Source organism: Pavona decussata, unplaced genomic scaffold, assembly GCF_977016875.1.
Source record: "Pavona decussata unplaced genomic scaffold, jaPavDecu1.1 SCAFFOLD_27, whole genome shotgun sequence".
Classification (NCBI taxonomy): domain Eukaryota; kingdom Metazoa; phylum Cnidaria; class Anthozoa; order Scleractinia; family Agariciidae; genus Pavona; species Pavona decussata.
In genome coordinates, this window is record NW_028145450.1 from 2249611 (window position 1) to 2269573 (window position 19963).

Sequence of the window (19963 nt, forward strand, 5' to 3'; positions counted from 1 at the left end):
CGGGGCCTACGGTCTATCGTCCTTATCCGAGAAAACTAGAAAGTCTAACCATTTGCAGAAGTCATTACAAAGGCAGCACTTTCTCCTCAGTTATTTAAAGACCCTGAGTGTTGGTCCGGCCGGGGTTTGAACCCACGACCTCCCGCACGGTAGTCTGCTCAATCAACTGAGCTAACCGGTCGGCGGTTATTATTCCGCCGTGACGCTCAAATTACAACACACACGCAAATGTCACGGTCTTTGTCTCTTATAGAGCTTGAGGTACCTGTAACTCTTCGTTAGCTGGCCTACATCAAACTTTTAAATTACCGCGACTGATAATTGAGAGTGCGGCAGACCACTGATGTCAAACTTAAGGATGCTTCCACATCCAATTTCGACTGCCCATTGCCATTCATTAATTAGGTTCGACACATGAATGGAGTGTTTCAGTAGACGGCTTAGTTTCAATCCACCTGAAAATGACTTTGATATGGCTGTTGTAATAGTTTTTGTGTTATCCTGGCTGTGAAGGCCCGTTTAAACGGTTTCAACATGCGTTCAACACAGTTGTTGAACCAAATGTCGGGGGCATTTGAACATGTCGTTCAACATTGTTGAAAGCGCAAAAAGATGTTGAAATCTTGTTGAAAATGTGTTGAATCAAAGTTAAATTGGTTGAAACTTTCATTCAACGTTGATTTCAACATTTCCTTTGTTCTTGAAAGTGGTGAAGGGCGTTGAAACCGCTTGAACACTTCGTTCATTCAACATCAATGCCTTACATCCGTTCAATTTTTGTTGAACGAATGTTGGGTAATTTTAGAACCGTTTTAGCGGGCCTTGAGATTTGTACGTCTCAATTTTTTTTTTCTAGACATGGTCATGAAACAACTCTTCTGCTTCTCAGTTTTCCTTGTCTTGAGTCAAATGTTCTACATAGCAGAGACTCAGCAATGCCCAGCCTTTGGATCCGAGCTGTCCATCTTTGGATGGATGTTGCAGGGACACATCTATAAGACGATGATGGCCGATCTAGGTCTTCACTGCCTGTTAGTCTGTCGTACAGATGATCGATGCCAAAGTTTCAACTTTGTGATGTCTCTCCATATGTGTGAATTCAGTGATCGGACGAAGGAATCCAGGCCGGAGGATTTCATTCCTGACCCAGACAGATATTATTTCAGACGAGACATTAACAGATGTAAACTACTGCTTTAAGAAATAGCTAAGTTACTGTGGAGTCAATAAACAATGCATGAATAAATTCTGATTTTGCTTTTCAGTTCCCCTTGGTTCAATCGCAGAGCTGCCTGCAGAGACATGCAAAGAAATAAAAGCGAGTGAAGAAGGTCAAGTGGTCAGTGGCAAATATTGGCTGTCTACCATAATACCAGGCAAACCGGTACTAGCTTATTGCGACATGAAGACAGAAGGTGAGTTTGATTCTGGGAGCCGCTTTTGTTACTAGATCTGTTTGACAGAGCTTGAAAGTGGGAATTACTCAGGGGAAGAGTGTAGGTTATGTTGGAGTAGGAGTTAAGGTTAACCTCTTTTTAAGCCAGAATTTGACGTCCCTTACAACAAGATACGGTTCCAGCTGGATGATTTTTGCGTTGCTTCACATAAGCCCCTTATGACAGGCTGTTGCTGGGGTCGTTATGAATAATTTGGCTCTTGCTATTTTGCTGCTATTTTGTGACGTATCAGGAATGTTATATTTATATTCTTGACCTAAATAAAATACAGCTGTACTTGTCGTTGCTTTCAAGGTTTTTCTGGGGTTTTCGGTTTTTTTTCTCTCTACTCCAACTCTGAGCTCTCCCTGACTTTTAATTTTATATGGGACCACACCCAAGAGGTGTGTTAAGCTTTTAATGATCAGACTTGTGGTAGTCTGTTTCTATGAAAATTACAGTTGAACAGGCGATAGAGAAAATCGAATTGGAGTGAGTCGAGGAGAAGCTGGTATCGCTCACTCAACTCAAGTGTATTTAACTACCACTAAATAAAACCTCGATTATTTATATCACAAGTGTTTAGAAAATTGTTGTTGGATTTTTTTTTTTCAGATGCTGACGAGTGCACCGCTTCTTCTCCGGTCTGTCACGTAAATGCCAAATGTCAGAACAACCACGGCTCTTATAACTGCTCGTGCAATTCAGGATTTATTGGTGATGGAAAAACTTGCCAAGGTAAGAAGAAAATGGAAAGCTATCGATACATGTTATCAACTATATTGCTTAACTCTTTGCTTCTTAGCTTGATGGCTCAGTTAGTAGAGCACTGCAACGGCATCGCACAGGGTTCGAATCCCGTCCTTGGAAGCCTGAATTTTTTCAGGCTTTCTTTTCGCAACTGCTTAAGTTGCGTACTAAACTGCGAGGATCTTTCTTCTATTTGATCTTTCATCCGCAGTTCAAAATATATGTTTCATATATTTAAATTCGTTAACATGTTTACGGATTTACGTAAAGGAAACAAGTTACATGCTTTAGCAAGGAGTGATTTATTAATAAGTCACGCACATGTAATGTGACTGGGGCACATGCTTTTAAATTAAAAATTGGCATACCACGTCTTAGCAGATCACATTGTTGTTGATGGTGACATGTTCTTTCAGCTGAGGGTAAAAATAGACGTGAACACTGCAAAGGACCGCGAACAATAATGCTGATAGCTGACGTAAGATCTACAAGAGACCTAATCAGCCAAAAATAAACTAACACAAACTGCAAGGCTGATACTACGTGAAAGAGTTGACTTTGCGAGACAACAACCCGACAGAAACCGACAAAACAGGGCTGCAACCGTGGACAGCTGTTTCGTTCTTATTGGAACTCGTCAGCACGGTGTAGCAGTTCTATATGAAACCAGCAACAGTGCCAGCTCAAGTAAAATGCAACAAAACCCATGCCCTATCAAGTTTCGTACTTTGAACCTGCCCGCTCAATTTTTTTGTCATTTTCATCAGATATCGATGAATGCACTCAAGGATCTCATGACTGCCTCCCAAGAAATGCTAGCTGCACAAACACTATTGGATCATACAACTGTTCTTGTATCCCTGGATAGGTAGGAGATGGAAAGAAAAGCTGCATGCCTGAACGTAAGGATAATTTAGACTGTTTAGGCATTCTTAAACTGTTTATGAAATTGAATATGGAGAATGAATAGTATAAGTAAAGACGTTTCCTTCGAGGTCCACAACGGATAGTGATAAGATCAACTTTGGCCGTGTTGGATCTGCCACCCCCTTTTCCTACATTTTCTAAAACTTCCCTAAATTCCCCCCAAAAAATAAGCAACAATTTGACAAAACCAAAGGAAGAACATTGCAATGGCCTAATTTCTAAAAAAAACCTGCCTTTCAGAATTTGGTCACTACGGTGAAGTAATACAGCAAAAAATAACCCACCAGTCTAACATTCTCCAAATGAATTTCAGAAAAATTCCCCACGTTTCTTGGAGGTATAAAAAATGGCAAAAAGCTGGACAAACACACGTTCAGTGTCAAATCCTCAATTGTGACATAATTTGGTGCTAAAGGAATGAAAAATACCGGTATAGGATATTACTAATGCAAAGTACACAAAAACTAAAACAATAAAACAACAGAACATAAAATTACTTTTCGGGAATTTCATTATTGCATTTTTTCAATAGTAATAAAAAAAATTGAACTTGTCAGGTTTACTATGATCAACAACTTTATACCTGTCCATCGCATGGTACAAACAATATAGCTTTTATCTCATCTCGTGAAATTTACTCATTGTAACTTTTTATTCCTATGTGAATAGATTTTACATTTTATTATTCCGGTTAATTGTATAAAGCCACGATGTTTAGCTAGCAAATGAACTGTCTCAGTCCAGATTCTCTAGCTTCCGTTGCTTTTCTCTTTCACCTGTAATCTTAAAGGGGCAGTATCATGGGAGATATCATGATTTTTGGCCAAAACTCATTAAATTTAAACTTTGAACACTGTGTTAATTAATTTCTCAATCGCTAATTTAAAGAAATATTAATATTGATTCTAAGACGAAAGGTTGAACCAAAATATAGTACAACAGGCGATTTTTAGTGCGTTACAACAGCGAAATTTGAAAACGTCCGCCAGACGTTTTCAAATTTGAACCCCTCTCTATCTTAGTCATCTGCCGGCGAAAATATCCTTGGATAGTTTCTTTGCATTCTGATAGTCTTTTAATGGAATTTTATCATTATATCTTGGCTGCTATTAACCGGATAGCGTCTGTCCGATTTTCGATGTGTTACTAAAAATAGCGTGATAATGTCCCTTTAAAGCGCTTGGGTTTCGTTTTTCAGCTCCATCAATGTTGCGTACGTACATGTCATCATCATATTTTTTTAAAATCTTTGGATGTGAAGAAAGAGGCGCTTACGTGCCATAAACCATATTCAGTGTCATCATTATTGCAGCAATTGCAGTAATGGCACTGTAGGTATAGTTCCTTGGCTTAGATGGGGCGCGCGCGTGGAAGGAGGGGGGGGGGGGGGGGTGGAGAGTGGCCTGGGGGACCTTTAAGCTATGAAAAGGAAAACTGGAGGATGAACTATTTCCTTCCCTTTTCGATGAGAATTCAATCATTAATTATGGATAGCTGCCATTTTGGAAACTTGGTATTGGTTTTTTGATTTCTTTGATACTCACAAAACCATAGAAATTCACCCCAAAGTTATCAAAAGCAGTGAAGAAATGGCTTACTTTTTAAAGTTGTCACATTCCATCTCTGTGACCTCTTTCTATTCCTCAGCATGCCAAACCTATCAAAGTTTGAACAGTGGAACTAGGAAGATAACCTACACCACTTATCGTGGTTATTGTGACGACTCAATTACTCCGAGATGGTATCGATTTGAAAGAGCTGCTGGCACAAGAATGCCTACTTCATGTACTCCTGGTAGTAAGTGTGGCACTCACGGAACCAGCTGGCTGGAAAATGGTCATCCATCGGTTGCCGATGGTGAGGTTACAAGACGAGTGTGCTTCAGCTATAATGGAAACTGTTGCAGTCATTCAGTTTCTTCCATCAAAGTGAGAAACTGTGGTTCCTACTATGTCTACTACCTAATCAGCACGAATGGCTGCAATTACCGGTACTGTGGCATTTGACTAAAACCATACTGATGGCATACCAAATCTAGTAAACCAAGGTATCTTCTGTTATAATATGATGGAAATTTCGATAGATTTTAAAAATTAGTGAGAACATAGGCTAAAAATCAAATTATAGTAGTTTTAAAAAGAAGTTCTGGTTGAAAGCAAAAGGTAGTTACTAAGGAGTATTTTTGCGCGGTTTATGACCACGCAGGAAAAGCAGATCTTAGCAAGGGCTGTCGGTATCCAAAAAGAAAATTGGGGGTAACCACGCATTTTTTATTAGAGATAATTAAGCAACAATAATACTAAAAAGCTGTAAAATATAATAATAATAATAATAATAATAATAATAATAATAATAATAATAATAATAATAATAAATTTATATAGCACTTTTTATATAATATTCAAAAGCGCTTACAATATAAAAACGAAAAATTTAGTCAAAATCAATAAAATATAAAATTCAAGAATAATCAATCAAACAAAAAGTAAGAAATAAAATAAACAAAGTAAAGAATAATAAGATGTCATATGCTTTTTTAAACAAAAATGTCTTCAAGTGTTTCTTGAAAGTATTTATTAAGTTCTTGGCAGTCCTAATTGCCAGAGGAAGCTTATTCCACTTGGATGGACCAGCAAAAGCGAATGCTCGATCACCAAAAGTCTTACATTTCGTTCGAGGCACCTCTAACAAAGTGAGGTCATTAGATCTCAAAGAGCTTCTGATTGATGCCTTTTCCCTGATGAGATCACAGATATAACGTGGAGCGATACCATTTAACGCTTTGAAAACAAGTAGTAATATTTTGAATTCGATCCGAAACTCTACGGGTAACCAGTGAAGATCTTTTAGATAAGGTGAAATGTGACTAAATTTGGGTACTAGACAGACGACTCTAGCTGCAGCATTGAGGACTTTTTGGAGCCGATCCAGTTGATATTTTGGAAGTCCAGAAAGGAGAGAGTTGCAATAATCCAAGTGAGATGTCACAAAAGCATGAATTAATATTTTGGTGGCCTCAGTGGAAAGAAATTTTCTTATTTGTCTAATGTTGTAAAGACCCTTAAAGGCTTTGTTACAAATGTTTCCAATGTGAATGTCCATCGCCATGTGCTCATCAAACCAAGATCCCAGATTTCTAGTACTCTTTACAGGTTCAATGATGGAGTCCCCAACCATTATAGAATTGATGTTTATTTTGGACAGCTGACCACGAGAACCGATAATCAGAAATTCAGTTTTAGAGTCATTTATCATAAGAAGATAAGAGACCATCCAGGCACGAATATCAGCGACACACTTTTCAATCGTACTAACTGCATTATCCTGAGCCAGCTGTGATTCCGGTTTAAAAGAAAAGTAAATCTGGGTATCGTCTGCAAAGGCATGTGCAGATGGAAAGTGTTTTCTTATGACTTCAAACAATTTAGATCCATAGAGAAGAAAAAGGACTGGGCCCAGACAGCTTCCCTGAGGTATTCCACGAGACAAGTTGAATTCATCAGAGAGATTGTTTTCTATAAAAATGCATTGCTTCCTTTCCGATAAGTAAGACTGAAACCATAGAAGAGCAGTGTCCGGCCCAATGTATGGCCCTTTTTTGTAATTGAAGCTTTATTATCTCTGAAAAATGCATGGTTACCCTCAATTTTCTTTTTTGGATACCAAAAGCACTTGCTTAGTTCTGCTTTCTCCACAGAGTTCTAAACTGCACAAAAATATCCCTTTATTAGTAGGCACAACCCATAGGAAACCCGAGTAGCACTGTTTAGCAATTACGTGTACAAGGTAATGGCCATTTTTCGAGCTAAGCAAATATGTCATAACTGCAACGAATTGAAGGAGACCTCTTGAAATGACTATTACCTTGTAGTAAAGATTGCTTTGTCCTTGGAAGACAATGTGTATTATTATTGAACACGTTGTGACACTGCCCAAATATGGGCTGATGGTGAACTCAATATGCGTCGTCCGCACATAACAGATATCCTGCGACTTTTAGTATACGTAATTTCGTGTATCAGGAAGAAAAATGGCAGAGCGGTTTCAAAAAGTAACGACCTCGCAAATACACCAAATTATTAATTGCTCTGTTTCATAAAACACAAAGAAGGCAACCAAGTTTGCTGGCAAGATTTGTAATGGTTAGTGCAAAAACTTTTACTGTTAACTTTTTGTTTATGAACTGGCAAATTACAGTTCAGCCGAAAGAAATTTCGCTAGACTTTTGTATTGTCCCGTATTAGCTAGCAAAGGCTCGGAAATTGCAAAAAACGTATTTTCTTAGATTGCTTCTCACAACAATTAAACAGAGTTCTCGACTTGTCTTGAAGAGATCAGTGGAGAAAACCACCCGAGAAGACCGAGCTCTCATAGTGCTTCAAGAAATTTTGTCTCTCTGGTAGACAAAAAGATAGAAGGAGTGCAAAGCAGCTAATCTCAAAAGCATTAGAGCTGGCTGTAAGAAACCATTTTGTATCATAACAGATAAAGAGCTCTCCAAGTGAAGCAATAGATGCGTTTGACACGACACCAAGGAAAGATGGTGAAATTGCTTGAGTAGTAAACAAAGAAACACTCACCCGAGAAATCGTTGTTCAAAAAGCTTTTCCAGTCTGTTTAGCTCGGCCCAGTTGACAAACAGAAATGTCTAAGCTGGCCCGAGTAATGAATCCTCTCACAAAGTGTAAATGTTTGATATTTATTCAGCTGGGGTTAGTTTTGGTTACGAACGGGATCCTCAAAATATCAAAACACCAACCCCACCCCCCAAAAAAATAATGATAATGATAGTGATAATGATAATAATAAAGCGAAAAAAATAGAAAAAAAAAACAAGAACTAAATTAAGCATGATCAATTCAAAAATACCGTTCTGGTCTAAAAATTAGCACCATTCAAACAATTACGTCTATCCATTGCCGCTGCTTTTATTAATCTACCAGCTGCATTGTATAGGACTGGGTAGGACTAGATTATGGGAAGGATATTGTATATATGTGATATACTTGGTGTATTGTAGATCTGCGTTATTGTTTGATAGATTACCACTGACACCGGTTAAGATTAATATATTGCAGTCAAATGTAACTGTATAATGAGCTTCGTCTTAGTGATTATTCCTTAGAGTCTGATAGGGACCCTCGGGGGTTCTCCTGTACGGGAAGACACCGCCCGTAAGGGGTAAATTAGGCTGGAGGTATTTAAAAAGGTTACGAACATCATGAGCTGAAGTATAGACAAGTGTTGTGAAACTGTTATTTAAGTATTTAAAAGAGGAATTTCAAAACATCTCAAACACAACCAGAGAAAGGAGATGTAATGTTTCAACTGAAAGAGCACCATTTTTGTGGAAGATGTATGAATAATGGGTTTCCTTTTATGTAAAAGCGTAAAAGTTTTAACGTATGGGTGAAGCCTCCTCATACAAAAACTTGTTGAGAATCCTCTCAAATCCTTCACTCCCTTAACGGGAATTGGGGCTCATTTAACAGATGAGGAACGTAGCTTACTTACAATTAACATTTGTAGTTTACAGAATAAGACAAATAGCTGATAAACCTGAATAACTGTAAGCTTAGATCATGAAAATTTCGCTGGATGTGTCAGCTGTAATCTGAGAAATGACTGTCACGTCGTGTCATATAATCTTAAACGAGAGGATTGAGGTATTCATTCAGACAGTTACTGCTATATGTATCTTTATGGCTACAGTAGCTTTGCTTTTTTTGTAGTGCTGTATGGCTAACCAGGCCCGTGGCAGGGGGAGGGGCAGGGTAAGCTTTAGCTCCCGTGAAAATTTCGGGAAGTTTAAAAAAAATGTGCCAAAAAATATATAATTAAAACATATTTAATGTGCATCAATCAGTAATCAGTCTTGAATTCTGTTTACTAACTGTCAGTTTCCTTCGCCAACAGTTTGTTTTTATATAAAACAGTAACAAAGGCACTCCTACCTTGTGAATCGGAACTAAGAACAAAAATGGATTGAAATCAACAAATCTCAAGTCATAAAAGCTGTTGAAATAAATTACTCGTTTTCTAATACATCCGCTGGTTGATAGCAATGTAAATGTCCTCACTTTATAACAATTTAGTGTTCACGCGTTGTCGAAAGCCACACAAATATGTCCTTTCAAGAGCCACCAAAAAATAAATTATCCTAGAGTCGAATTTTTACTGCCTGATTCCAAATTTAAAAAGAGAAAGAAAAGTCTCTTGGCGTTTGTTTACGTCCTCCTTCAAACGCGAAATTAGGAATTTCACGTGGTAGTCCGCATAAAAGAAACATCGAAGAAATGTACCAAAAAGTGTGATGCAGGTGCAAAGAGTGTTTTGCTTGCTAAAACTACTGCTTTCTTGACGTTCTCTGTTGCATCTTAAACTCCCTAATTGGCCCGTTTTATGAGTGACGGTGTGGGAGAGTTTTAATTAACCTCGCCCCCCAGTTGTTTTAGCCTTGCTACGGGCCTGTATAGTGTAGTAAAATGTAATTGTATAATGAGATTCGTTTCATTGATTGTTCCATAAACAGTCTAATGGGGACCTCGGGGGTCTATATGGGAAGGCTCCCACCAAAATGGGTATCTTTTTTCAGACTGAAGGTTTGGGAAAACTGTCATTAAAAATAAAGATAATGGCTTGATAATGACAGCGGACAAACTTGGCTTACAATTGGTCAAAAATGCAGTTATTTCCAGAATAAAAACCAATAGCTGATAAATCATAACTGTCAGTTAAGATCATGAACATCTCGATGGATGTGTTAGCTGTAAGCGGACAAAAAAAGGACTGTCACTTCTAATCTTAAATATAATCTTAAACGAGAAAAATTGAATTCATTATTCAGACAATTACTGCTACATAATTATTCTGTATTTTCAGTCTACTATAGCTTTGCTTTTTTGTAGTGTTGTATTGCCAATAAATTTGCTTGTGCTGTTAAATGAAATGTTTTGTGGTTACTGAGAGCCATGTAATATTTACATTAAACATGCAATATTGCATTAACATCCAACGGTTAGATTCAGGAAGCCATCCTTAGTTAAGATGTATCCTAAGTATTGTTCTGAACAATAATAAGCTATTGTTGGAATACGAATTAGTTTGTTGTTCAGAAGCAATACTTATGATACATCTTAACTTTCGAGGGCCTCGTGAATTTGGCCGCAGTACAACTGGTGTCCATTGCACTAATCACCATCAACAAGAGAGGATGATGATCCTCTCTTGCCATCAACCATAATGCTACTTATTTTACCTATTAGTTAGTATGCGTGGTGTAATTGGTCAATTTTGCGGTCCGTATTTCACTGTACGGCACTCTAGCTAGTTTCCTTCACCGTTCGCCCGATTAACCTTAGAAATATAACAAATACTAACCTAGTTTTCTCGGTCCGTACAATAAGTTACGGATTCTCACTTTTTCCCGTTGATTTATGGCCCTTGCACTTCGCGATTGGGCCATTAATCAACGCGAAAAACTCGTCCGTAATTATAACTTACAGTATGGACCGAGCAAACGAAGTTAGTAAGAAGTATTTGTATTGATACGCATCCAGAGAACACTGAGAGAACACTATCGCCTGATGAAGACCAGCAGTATAGCGGTCGAAACGTCGCAATCCACATTTGTGCCACACAACTGTGAAACAAACGATTAATTTGAGCTATCAGTTCTCCGGTGTTTACTACCTGCGGAGTATGAATTCTGGCCCAGAGGCCAGGCCTCAAAATTTTTAGACTTTAGTATACCTTTCTTGAGGGACTTAAATGTCTCACTCGTTTTTTCTCAAGGAGGTCTTATGGACCTAAGTGAGACGGATAGATTTCAATTGGACTCGTTAATTTGGACAAATTGTTTTCTAAAACAAAACTAGTCAGTTAACCATTGATGGGCTGTCCCCCTAATGTCGTATGCTTCCAGTTTTGATAGTAGCATCGCGTGATCAAGAGTATCGAAGCCTTTTTATCAATCAAGAATTATAGCAGCTGAATACTTGTGGCAAGTAACTATCTTATCTTCTAATTGCTACCACGTTTCGTTGGTGTCTCCGTGATTCCCTCAATGAAGAAATTATTTCGCCTTGATCTTTTTTGGAGGTCCTCTAACTTGTTTGCGAGCTCCTCGATATGTGTGTTGGTTTCTTGTACTCTGCGGTCGGTACTAAGTATCTCTTCAACTTGGGCTTGGGTGAACTCCAAACTCGACTTGACACTTTAGACAGTCTTTGATAAGATTATTAGTTCTAGTATTGACAAAATCCATACACGCAGTAAGAAACGTGTTCATCGATGACTCTTGTTGCTTAAGTCCTTCTTTCACCAGTGTAAGGGGCATTTGAATATCGTCTTCCTCTTGATTTCCACGTTTGGACTCAGAGGAGGTCTTTGAGCGCGTTGTCGCTATGATTATGCAAATGAACTCCTCATTTCTTAAGCACATTATGTCAACCGCAACAAGCGAAATCAAAAAAACGCGAGAGAAAAGTTTGAAGACGGCGCAGCAAGAGAAAGCATCCTGCTTGCACCAAAATGAACGCCAATAAAGTAAAGGAACGCGGCCAAAACATGAAACAAAACAAAGCAAAAAAAAAAAAAAAAAAAAACCCGCAAACAAACAAACACCTAACAAAAAACGGGTGATAATCGTGGAAAGAAAGTATTCGGGCCAAGTGAAGAAGCCGTATTATTAGGTACTAATACCGTTAAAAAGGAAAACACATCGCTTGCCAAGTTTAAGCTTTTAGGATCTTGATGTATAACCATTTCTACGAGCTGAACTGTTGCTGTAAAATCCTTTTACGTGAACCGCAACGTTCAGGTAAGATCTTTTATTAGATCCTAGCCTGCGTGCAGATGTTGACCAGGTTACAATTACTTTAAAATGTTATTTTCCCTACTTTTGTTTACTGCGCCTTTCAATAGCATGCGGACTCTGAAGTTCAAAATTCGATCAACCGTTACACTTTTTACTGCCGTCAATCACTGCAGCGGACCTCGTAGAAAACAAAACGTTTGGCTCAACAGGGTCAAAAGGTCATGTTCGTGCGCTGCGATTGGCTGATTTCGATCCACTTTGTCGGTTTCTGTATTTTTCTGGTCAGTTGCTTGTCACTGTAATTATGATTGACGGCAGTAAAATACACAAATTGTTAGCTGGGGTTGAAGTTCAGAGTCCGTATGTTATTGAAAGGCGCAGTAACGCATGGCAGTCAAACATTAGACAAGCTTATTCGGTCTTTGACGCGATATTCCTCGGATGAATCGTAGGACCCGCAGTGGTATGATCGGAATAAATTACCTGAACTCTTAGCATTTAATAAGCTTTTGTCTCCCTAACATTCAACAACAACAACACTTTATTAAAACAGACAGTTACAAGCTGGTTATATACCTACCCGCAAATAGCTGAAGCTAGTCGAGGCGGGTATATCTATACTAAACTAACTAAATTTGGTGTTTACAAATTGACTAAAATAAAAGTTAAATAAGTAGAAAACAAACAAATGACGCAAAAAGGATTCACTAGCTGTTAGAAATTAAAGGATTGTTACAAATTTAGAAGCTTTTTTGTTATTTCAAGAATTGAAGAAGGTGTAAGGTAAGCATTTTCTTTTTTTTTTTTTTTAATGTTGATTAGTATTTCATGTATTTGTTTTTTGAATAATTTTCAAATAATAAGATCTTTAAAATATAAAAAAAAAATGATCAAAAAATAGGTGTGCTTCAAATCTTACATGTTAAATGCACTTTACCCAGTTATTTTAAAAGCACATTTTTATGCTCGTGTCTTGAACGCTTTTTTTTCTTGGTTTCCCGCAGTGGTGGGGATCTCTTACTAGACCAAAATTGAATATTTTAGTGACAAAATTCAAAATTTAAACAACCTTGCAATACTTACTTGTAAAATTTGATGCAAGGCTAAGTGCAGCCAACTCTCGTCTCGCGCACACCGCGCTATTACGGACACCCCGATAATACGACAGCGGCTAAATCCCCGGCAAAAATAAATTACAGACTGGTTTGACTGAAATAAATTCGCGCTATTACGGACTCTCGCTATTAAAAACCCGAGGGTGTCCGCAATAAAGGGAGTTGACTGTAATACGATATTGTTATATGGATAAACTGGTTTGTGTGGAAAAGAAGGATTCTGATTGGCTCCCTGAGCTTATGTTAACTCGATCGACTGCAAGGCAATAGTTTCGTTCGGCTCGCACTGGAAGTGCCTTTTTTGTCAATAGTCGTTGGATTTTCCACTGAACGTTTGAACTCCTGCAACCTTCTTGCATATAATATGAGCCAAGATCGCTTACAACCAAATTTTCTCCTCTTTCCTGGGTGAATGGCTTAGCCAGAGAGATTTTCGCCGTTTCGGCTACTTTACCGAAGAAATTTAGCAAGGTGTTTCCTTTCTTTCGCTGGAAGACATTGAAGCGAACTAGAAACCAATTTTCCTGTGAAATATAACCACGCTGATAATCCTGTTGTGATACCCAATAGTATAGCACGATGAAGCGCTTCATATTAGATATTAATAACAACTGAAGAATGATTTTAATTAGTGGTGACACAAACTTTCCAATGCCTTCTTAGTGGTAATGAAATTAAAAAAATTATAAGTACGTAAATTATGATCATCCGGGTGAGTGTAGTCCTGAGAAGGACTGTTTGTGGTGACTTTGACTGACGTTTCGACAACCTGAGCGGAAGTCATCTTCAGAGTCAAGTGAATTGTAGAAATGGTGATATCAACAATCACATTGCTGAGCACCATTTACAAACAAACCAAAGAATCGACTGGGACTCTGCCAAGTGCATTACCTACTGTACAAATTACTATCAACGACTCACTCTGGAAAGCTGGTTTACTAACTTAGAACAAACGCCACTCAACCGTTGCCTACAACTACCTGCACCATACAAACGACTTATTGACAACAACAACGAAACAGACAAACAATAGACATTTTACTAACAATAGACCCACAGACTTTTTGACTAACAAAAGACGGATCGAAACGCACCAATCACTTTTTACAGTCTTCACAGCCAATAACATCACGGCTTACTGACAAACGACCAATAACATCTGGACTTCGTTGACCAATCAGGTTAACAACCAGAGACGTATATACCGCCTACTGACGTTCCACAATTCACTTGACTCTGAAGATGACTTCCGCTCAGGTTGTCCGGCGAAACGTGAGTCAAAGTCACCACAAACAGTCCTTCTCAGGACTACACTCACCCGGGTGATCATAATTTACGTACTTATGACATGACTCCTGGGTTCAAACCATTTACAATTTTAAAAAAAATTAGCTCGTAAAGTAAAAACGCCTTTGCCAAATTGTTGCAAATTGTAAATTCCGGTCCTCCCGATTCAAATCGCCTAGAAATACTGACGTGTATTTTGCAGCCAAATCCTGATACTATGTCGGTGTGCATGTTTACTTTTACTTGCTCTCGATAGTGAGATCAGTAACGTTATACCAAAATGAATGTCAGAAAACTGGCGTGAACCACAATTCCCGTTTCATTTTACAAGAATTCATCTTAGCATTTCCATTAGTAACTTTGAAGTATTAATTACATTGGGTAGTTTCCATAGTTTTCTAGTCGTGTAAATTTGTGAAGTAGGGGTTCATTAAACCGCGTGGTTCAGCTTAATGATTTTGTCGTTCTTTCTGGTAAACTGCCGACAAATCATAGACAGAAATAATTCGATAACCTGAACGCCGCATAAAAAGCTTTTGTTACATTAATGGCAAGACTAATAGAAGGTGACGACTGCATTATAAGCATCCTTAATTGGATAAAGTAGAGCTCGGTTATGCCAGAATACTGAGTTAGATACGTTAGGGTTTAGCTACGTAAGCTGCGATTTGAAGTGTCTGCATTTTTCAGCAGGACCTCGCTAAAATACTAAAAACAAAAATTAAAGAAATTTCTAAATAACAAATTAAACCATTAGCGGGATGTCTGCTAAGGTGGGGATATGAACACAATGAAAACAAACTGATTAATTTTTAACGAAAATACGCCTCACTGCAAACTCCAAATTCAAAAACAGGAGATTTACTAGGACAACATTATTACCAAGAAAAACAAGGTAAGATAAATTTAAATCTTAAAAGCTTTCAAATGCGACAGTTTATAAACTTGAGTAATTTAAATGACGTTTGTACTTTTAAGGAAAGTAAGTGTTGAGACGTCATTTTTCATCGCAATTTCGTAAATTTCACCAAGAATATTAAGCGACTTATCGTTAACAAGTTCTGGCGCTCGAAGTTATCTTTTTGGCAAAAAATTACCTGGAACAGCCCTGGTGTTTTAGCGTTCTTATTTATAGCACTGCTGGCTCGCCTAGCTCAGCATAACATGTCATATTTAGTCAGATGTGAAACAGGACAGACATCACACTGAGTTAGGAGGCTGTCGCGTACTTTTGCAATAGCTTATTGTGAAATATAAATTGGTGTTTGTTTGTTTTTTACTTTCTTTTTTTTAAATTTTACCCGAACAAGTCCAAAAAAAAAAAAAAAAGGAAATAAAAGGAATGAGAGAAAGAAAGAAAAAGGAAGGTTAAATACATTTAGAGTGCTAAAATCCAGCCCACTCTCATATTTACCTGTGATGCGTCTGGTCGGGTGAGACAAGGATGAAGTATGAAACTGTATTGAGGAAGAAATATGGGCAGTGGAGTGTATTTTCTCTTGACAATTGTGAAACATTCAACTTGCCTTTTTAAAGCGCAAATTGATTCATCTGCTTGAAGACTTCATTTTCCGACAACAAATTCACCGTGTGTCGTCATCCTGCTTAATTTTGTCTGAGCCCAAAATCGCTCACTTCATCCGGGAAATGCCAAGCCAGAGGATACTTTTTTAGGTTACTGATTCTGTTTCTCCTTAAAATTAAATCGTCATTATCATCACCATGGAGTCGTTCTTAAAGATATTTCTATCACAAACATTGAAAACATCTGATGACCTTAAAACCCTTAAGAGGCGGTCGGTTGGTCTTTCCGTGAGTTCAGATATGTTCCTTCACTTATAACATTTGAAATATTAATCGAACACATCTTCACGATTTGATGACTGGTAAAAGCATTGTGAACTTAGACCAAAGATAACAACATTCATTCCCAAAATAAAGAAGCCACATAAATCGTTGCTACGGTCCAGTGATTGCGTGATTGAAAGCACAATCCGTGATAGGTCGGTGGTTCTCCCAAGACAAGCAAAACGAGAACCGTGATGTTCCGGTAACAACACTGGCTACACCGAAGACTGCGAAGCCTGTTCCAGCGTACGGTTTAGCCAAGTGTCTCAAGTATATTTGAATGAGGCCGTGGCACCAAAGTTGAAGCAGGATATTTCTTCAAAGAAACGAACCCCTTTCTGATAGCGTAGATTGAGGAAAATTGCGAACTTTTATGTCTAAGCACAAATGTCAAAAACTACATTCAGAAGTTAAGCCGACCCAAGGGAAAGAACAGTAGGCATATACGAAGTGTTGTCAAAAATGAACATTTTGAGGTTCACAGACTGGAAACTGCGTCTTGGTACATCCGTGCTTAATTCCTTTGCTGGGATGGTGTGTTGGAAGAGCAAAAAATATGATGTTTGTCTGATAGTTACTAGATATACAAGAACAGGAAGAATGAACAGACCTTTACTAACATTCTCAACAAAGTTATTAAGGACATGACGTTAAAGTAGATTAATTTTGAATTCTGAAAGCAATATGTTAAAATCGAGAGCGAGTGCTTTAGTAGGTGTCCGAAACACCGAGAAACATGTGTTTCGAACACCGACAAATTAAACAGGTGTTTCGATGGGTTGGCACCGCTGATGAAGCACAAAACAGGGTCTTCTTGGCTGACTTCTCAAAAGGAAGTTATGAATAAAACTAATGAATCGAATGTATTGCTAGTGGATTGTCTCATCATTTTTATTTATCTTTCATAGTTAGCCGTAATGTAGATGGTGTTATTTCTGTCCTTCTCGTTAACTTGGGGAAACATCGTCAGCAATTTTTCCATATTATTTCTTGGGTAATGTACGAAGATACGGACAGTAGCAACATACTTCCATGTCATTTGAACTTTTAATGATAACTTTTCTGGCTGAATGAAATAGTATCGATGCGTATCGTCCTTTGCAGAACCACACAATATGGTGTCAACAAAATTCTTCAACATCATAACATTACTTTCACTATATCAAATGCTTTCCAAAGCCAGGACTCAGCAATGTGAAAGCGAATATTCCGTTTCGGGTAAGATGCTTAAGGGATTCAGGTTCAAGACGATGAAGGTGAAGAATCCATCGGAGTGTTTTCATACCTGCAAAAGTAACGATAGATGTCAAAGCTTCAATTACGTCATTTTGGAAAACATATGTGAGTTGAACAACCGGACCAAGGAAGCAAGACCTGATGATTTGGAAGTTGATCCACGCAGATATTATTTTCAGGTGAAACGACCCCCTCCAAGTAAGTTTTTCTAATGGGATTTTTATAAACATTAGTAAATAGTTTTACGTATTTTACTATGATCGTTTTATGCACGGCAGTCAAAACCCTACATTTACAACCTCTTCATATACAATGGGTTACCAGTAATATCTACAAAATGCGTATTTTCGTCCTGAACACTGATCCATTCACACGAAAATTGTAAAATAATCTCTTCAAAAAAGCCACCACTCTGACCTAAAACAGCATGGGAATGATATTGGAACTGGAGGATTCCAGTCTCCAGTCAGAAATGACGAAGAAAGGGTAAAAATGTCTGTTTTGTCCACGGAACATGTATTTAAGAGACGAAGTTAACTTGCAAAATTCTCTTAATCCCATAATAGCTGTTATCGTATTTTGATAAAAATGTGTTAGTTTAAGGTTATTTTCTCAAAGTTCCAGTGATCTTTCACTACTATCAATTATTTCAAGAAATGAAATAAATGCGATAGGTCTCCGTATCCGAGAAGGAGCTACGATCCACTAAATTTACGCCATAATCGCTTCCAATATGCCCTTTAATAAATTAGTTTGTTTGATCAGTTATTTCCATGTCTCTTGGTAACAGAAGTTACATAGATAAAACACAACTTAGAAAACGTTACACTAGAATGTATGAAACAACGTTCACTTGGCAATTACAAGTGAACTTTTAGGCAGGGAAGCACAATTTGAAGCAGTATCGACCCAAGACGTTTCTTGCGCGCGAGTTCTCAGTATGGCTATTTTATGCCCGCGAGATGTGGGCAAGCTCGTATTTCTGGCAACAACTTAGACTGCGAGTAGTCCTACTTTCTTCCTCAGATCACGCGCGAAAAGCGACGGTAACAATATGCAAATTAGAAAAGCGAACGAGGAGGAATTGCTCCGCAAAAAATCGCGCGAGCGTGACATAACTTAAGAGAAGAAAAGATTGCTAGCAGTCTAGAAATAAACTTATTTTTCTGTCGTCATGCAAGTTTTTCTTAAACGTTTGAAACATAAATATTTTGGGAAATCCAGGTATCCATAATGGTCGCCATTGACCAAATTAACACTTCATATGAAGTCATCACCTCCCGTTTTGGACCCCAATTAAGAAAACATGTTTTGACGTTCTTGCAAAATTTGGAAGGGACGGAATCCCTCCTCCTTCTCCCGCCCTGAGAAGATGAAAAGAAAAAAAAAAAAACGGCCTAGATGGGATAAATGTATTTTTTGTTTTCTTCCTTAGCATGTCCAGATTATCAAAGTCTGACCGATGCTTACAGAAACGTGGACTCTTCCAATAATTTAAACTTTGGTTGTGACAAACGTATTGGCCCTGGGTGGTTCCGTTTCCAAGGAGCTGCGGGGACACGAATGCCCACTTCATGTCCCCCTAAGTACCGCTGTAACACCAATGTGCCCGGTTGGTTAAATGGTGTGCATCCCACAGTGGCTTCAGGCGAGGTAACCAGGAAGGTATGTTTTCACTGGGGGAAAAGTTGCTGTTATTTTTCAATCAATATCAAAGTAAAGAACTGTGGCTCTTTTTACGTGTACTACTTTGACAGTACACCAAATAATGGCCAGTGTCATCTTCGCTACTGTGGAACTGATTAAACACTACTTCGGTGACTCTAGTCATACAGAATGAAAGGAAAATACTCTCATTTTTCATTATATTGGAGGAATTGTCATTAAGGTAACAGAAACTAATGCTCAGGCTCACACACTTCCTGTTTTCCTTAACCTTATCTAGACCGGGGCGGTGGAGGCATTCTGTCAGAGCCCACTGAACGCCCACTGAACGTTTATAACTCATTTAATATTTGGGAAAGCAACACGAAACTTGTGACCTATTCATCAATTAAGCTGGAGACAATTAGGCCTGTTATGTCAGGATTCACTAATTTGATGATACAATGACAACCAATTTTTAACAGCCAGGTTTTCCTATTTTGAAAGATTTTAATCTTTCAAAATATGAATGTACAAAAATATAAATATAAATATAAAAATATAAATATAAATGTACAAAAAATAACTTATTTATATTTAACTTCACGGTTTTTATATTATTTTCGTGTTTTTCTTCTTTTTGATTCCTTTTTTGTCAATTTTGGTGCTTTTCTGAGGTTTCAAGAGATCGAAGATGGTGCATCCAAGATGGACCCCCACTTTGAAACTGTGATGCAATTATCGCGTCTATTGACGTCATTTTTTCCGTTTCGGACCTCAGAGGAAACACCTTTGGACTTACTATCTACCTTCCTTTTCGAGTTTTCATAGCTTTTACACTCGCGAAGTCATGGAAGGGAATTCCCTCTGGTCCAAGAAGACAAAAAAATCCCAGTCTAGAT

The 19963-nt window shown here is 38.0% G+C and overlaps 1 protein-coding gene across 1 annotated transcript in view; it reads left to right on the plus strand.

Annotated features, from left to right (window-relative positions):
• The first annotated feature begins 864 nt into the window (after positions 1-864).
• The window catches only part of LOC146485306 (uncharacterized), a 128296-nt gene continuing 109197 nt past the window's right edge, over positions 865-19963 (plus strand). The window contains exons 1-3 of the mRNA XM_085103648.1: positions 865-1183; positions 1266-1415; positions 2052-2174. Of these exons, the coding sequence (XP_084959774.1) occupies positions 865-1183; positions 1266-1415; positions 2052-2174 (592 nt within the window). The remainder of the gene's footprint in view (positions 1184-1265; positions 1416-2051; positions 2175-19963) is intronic.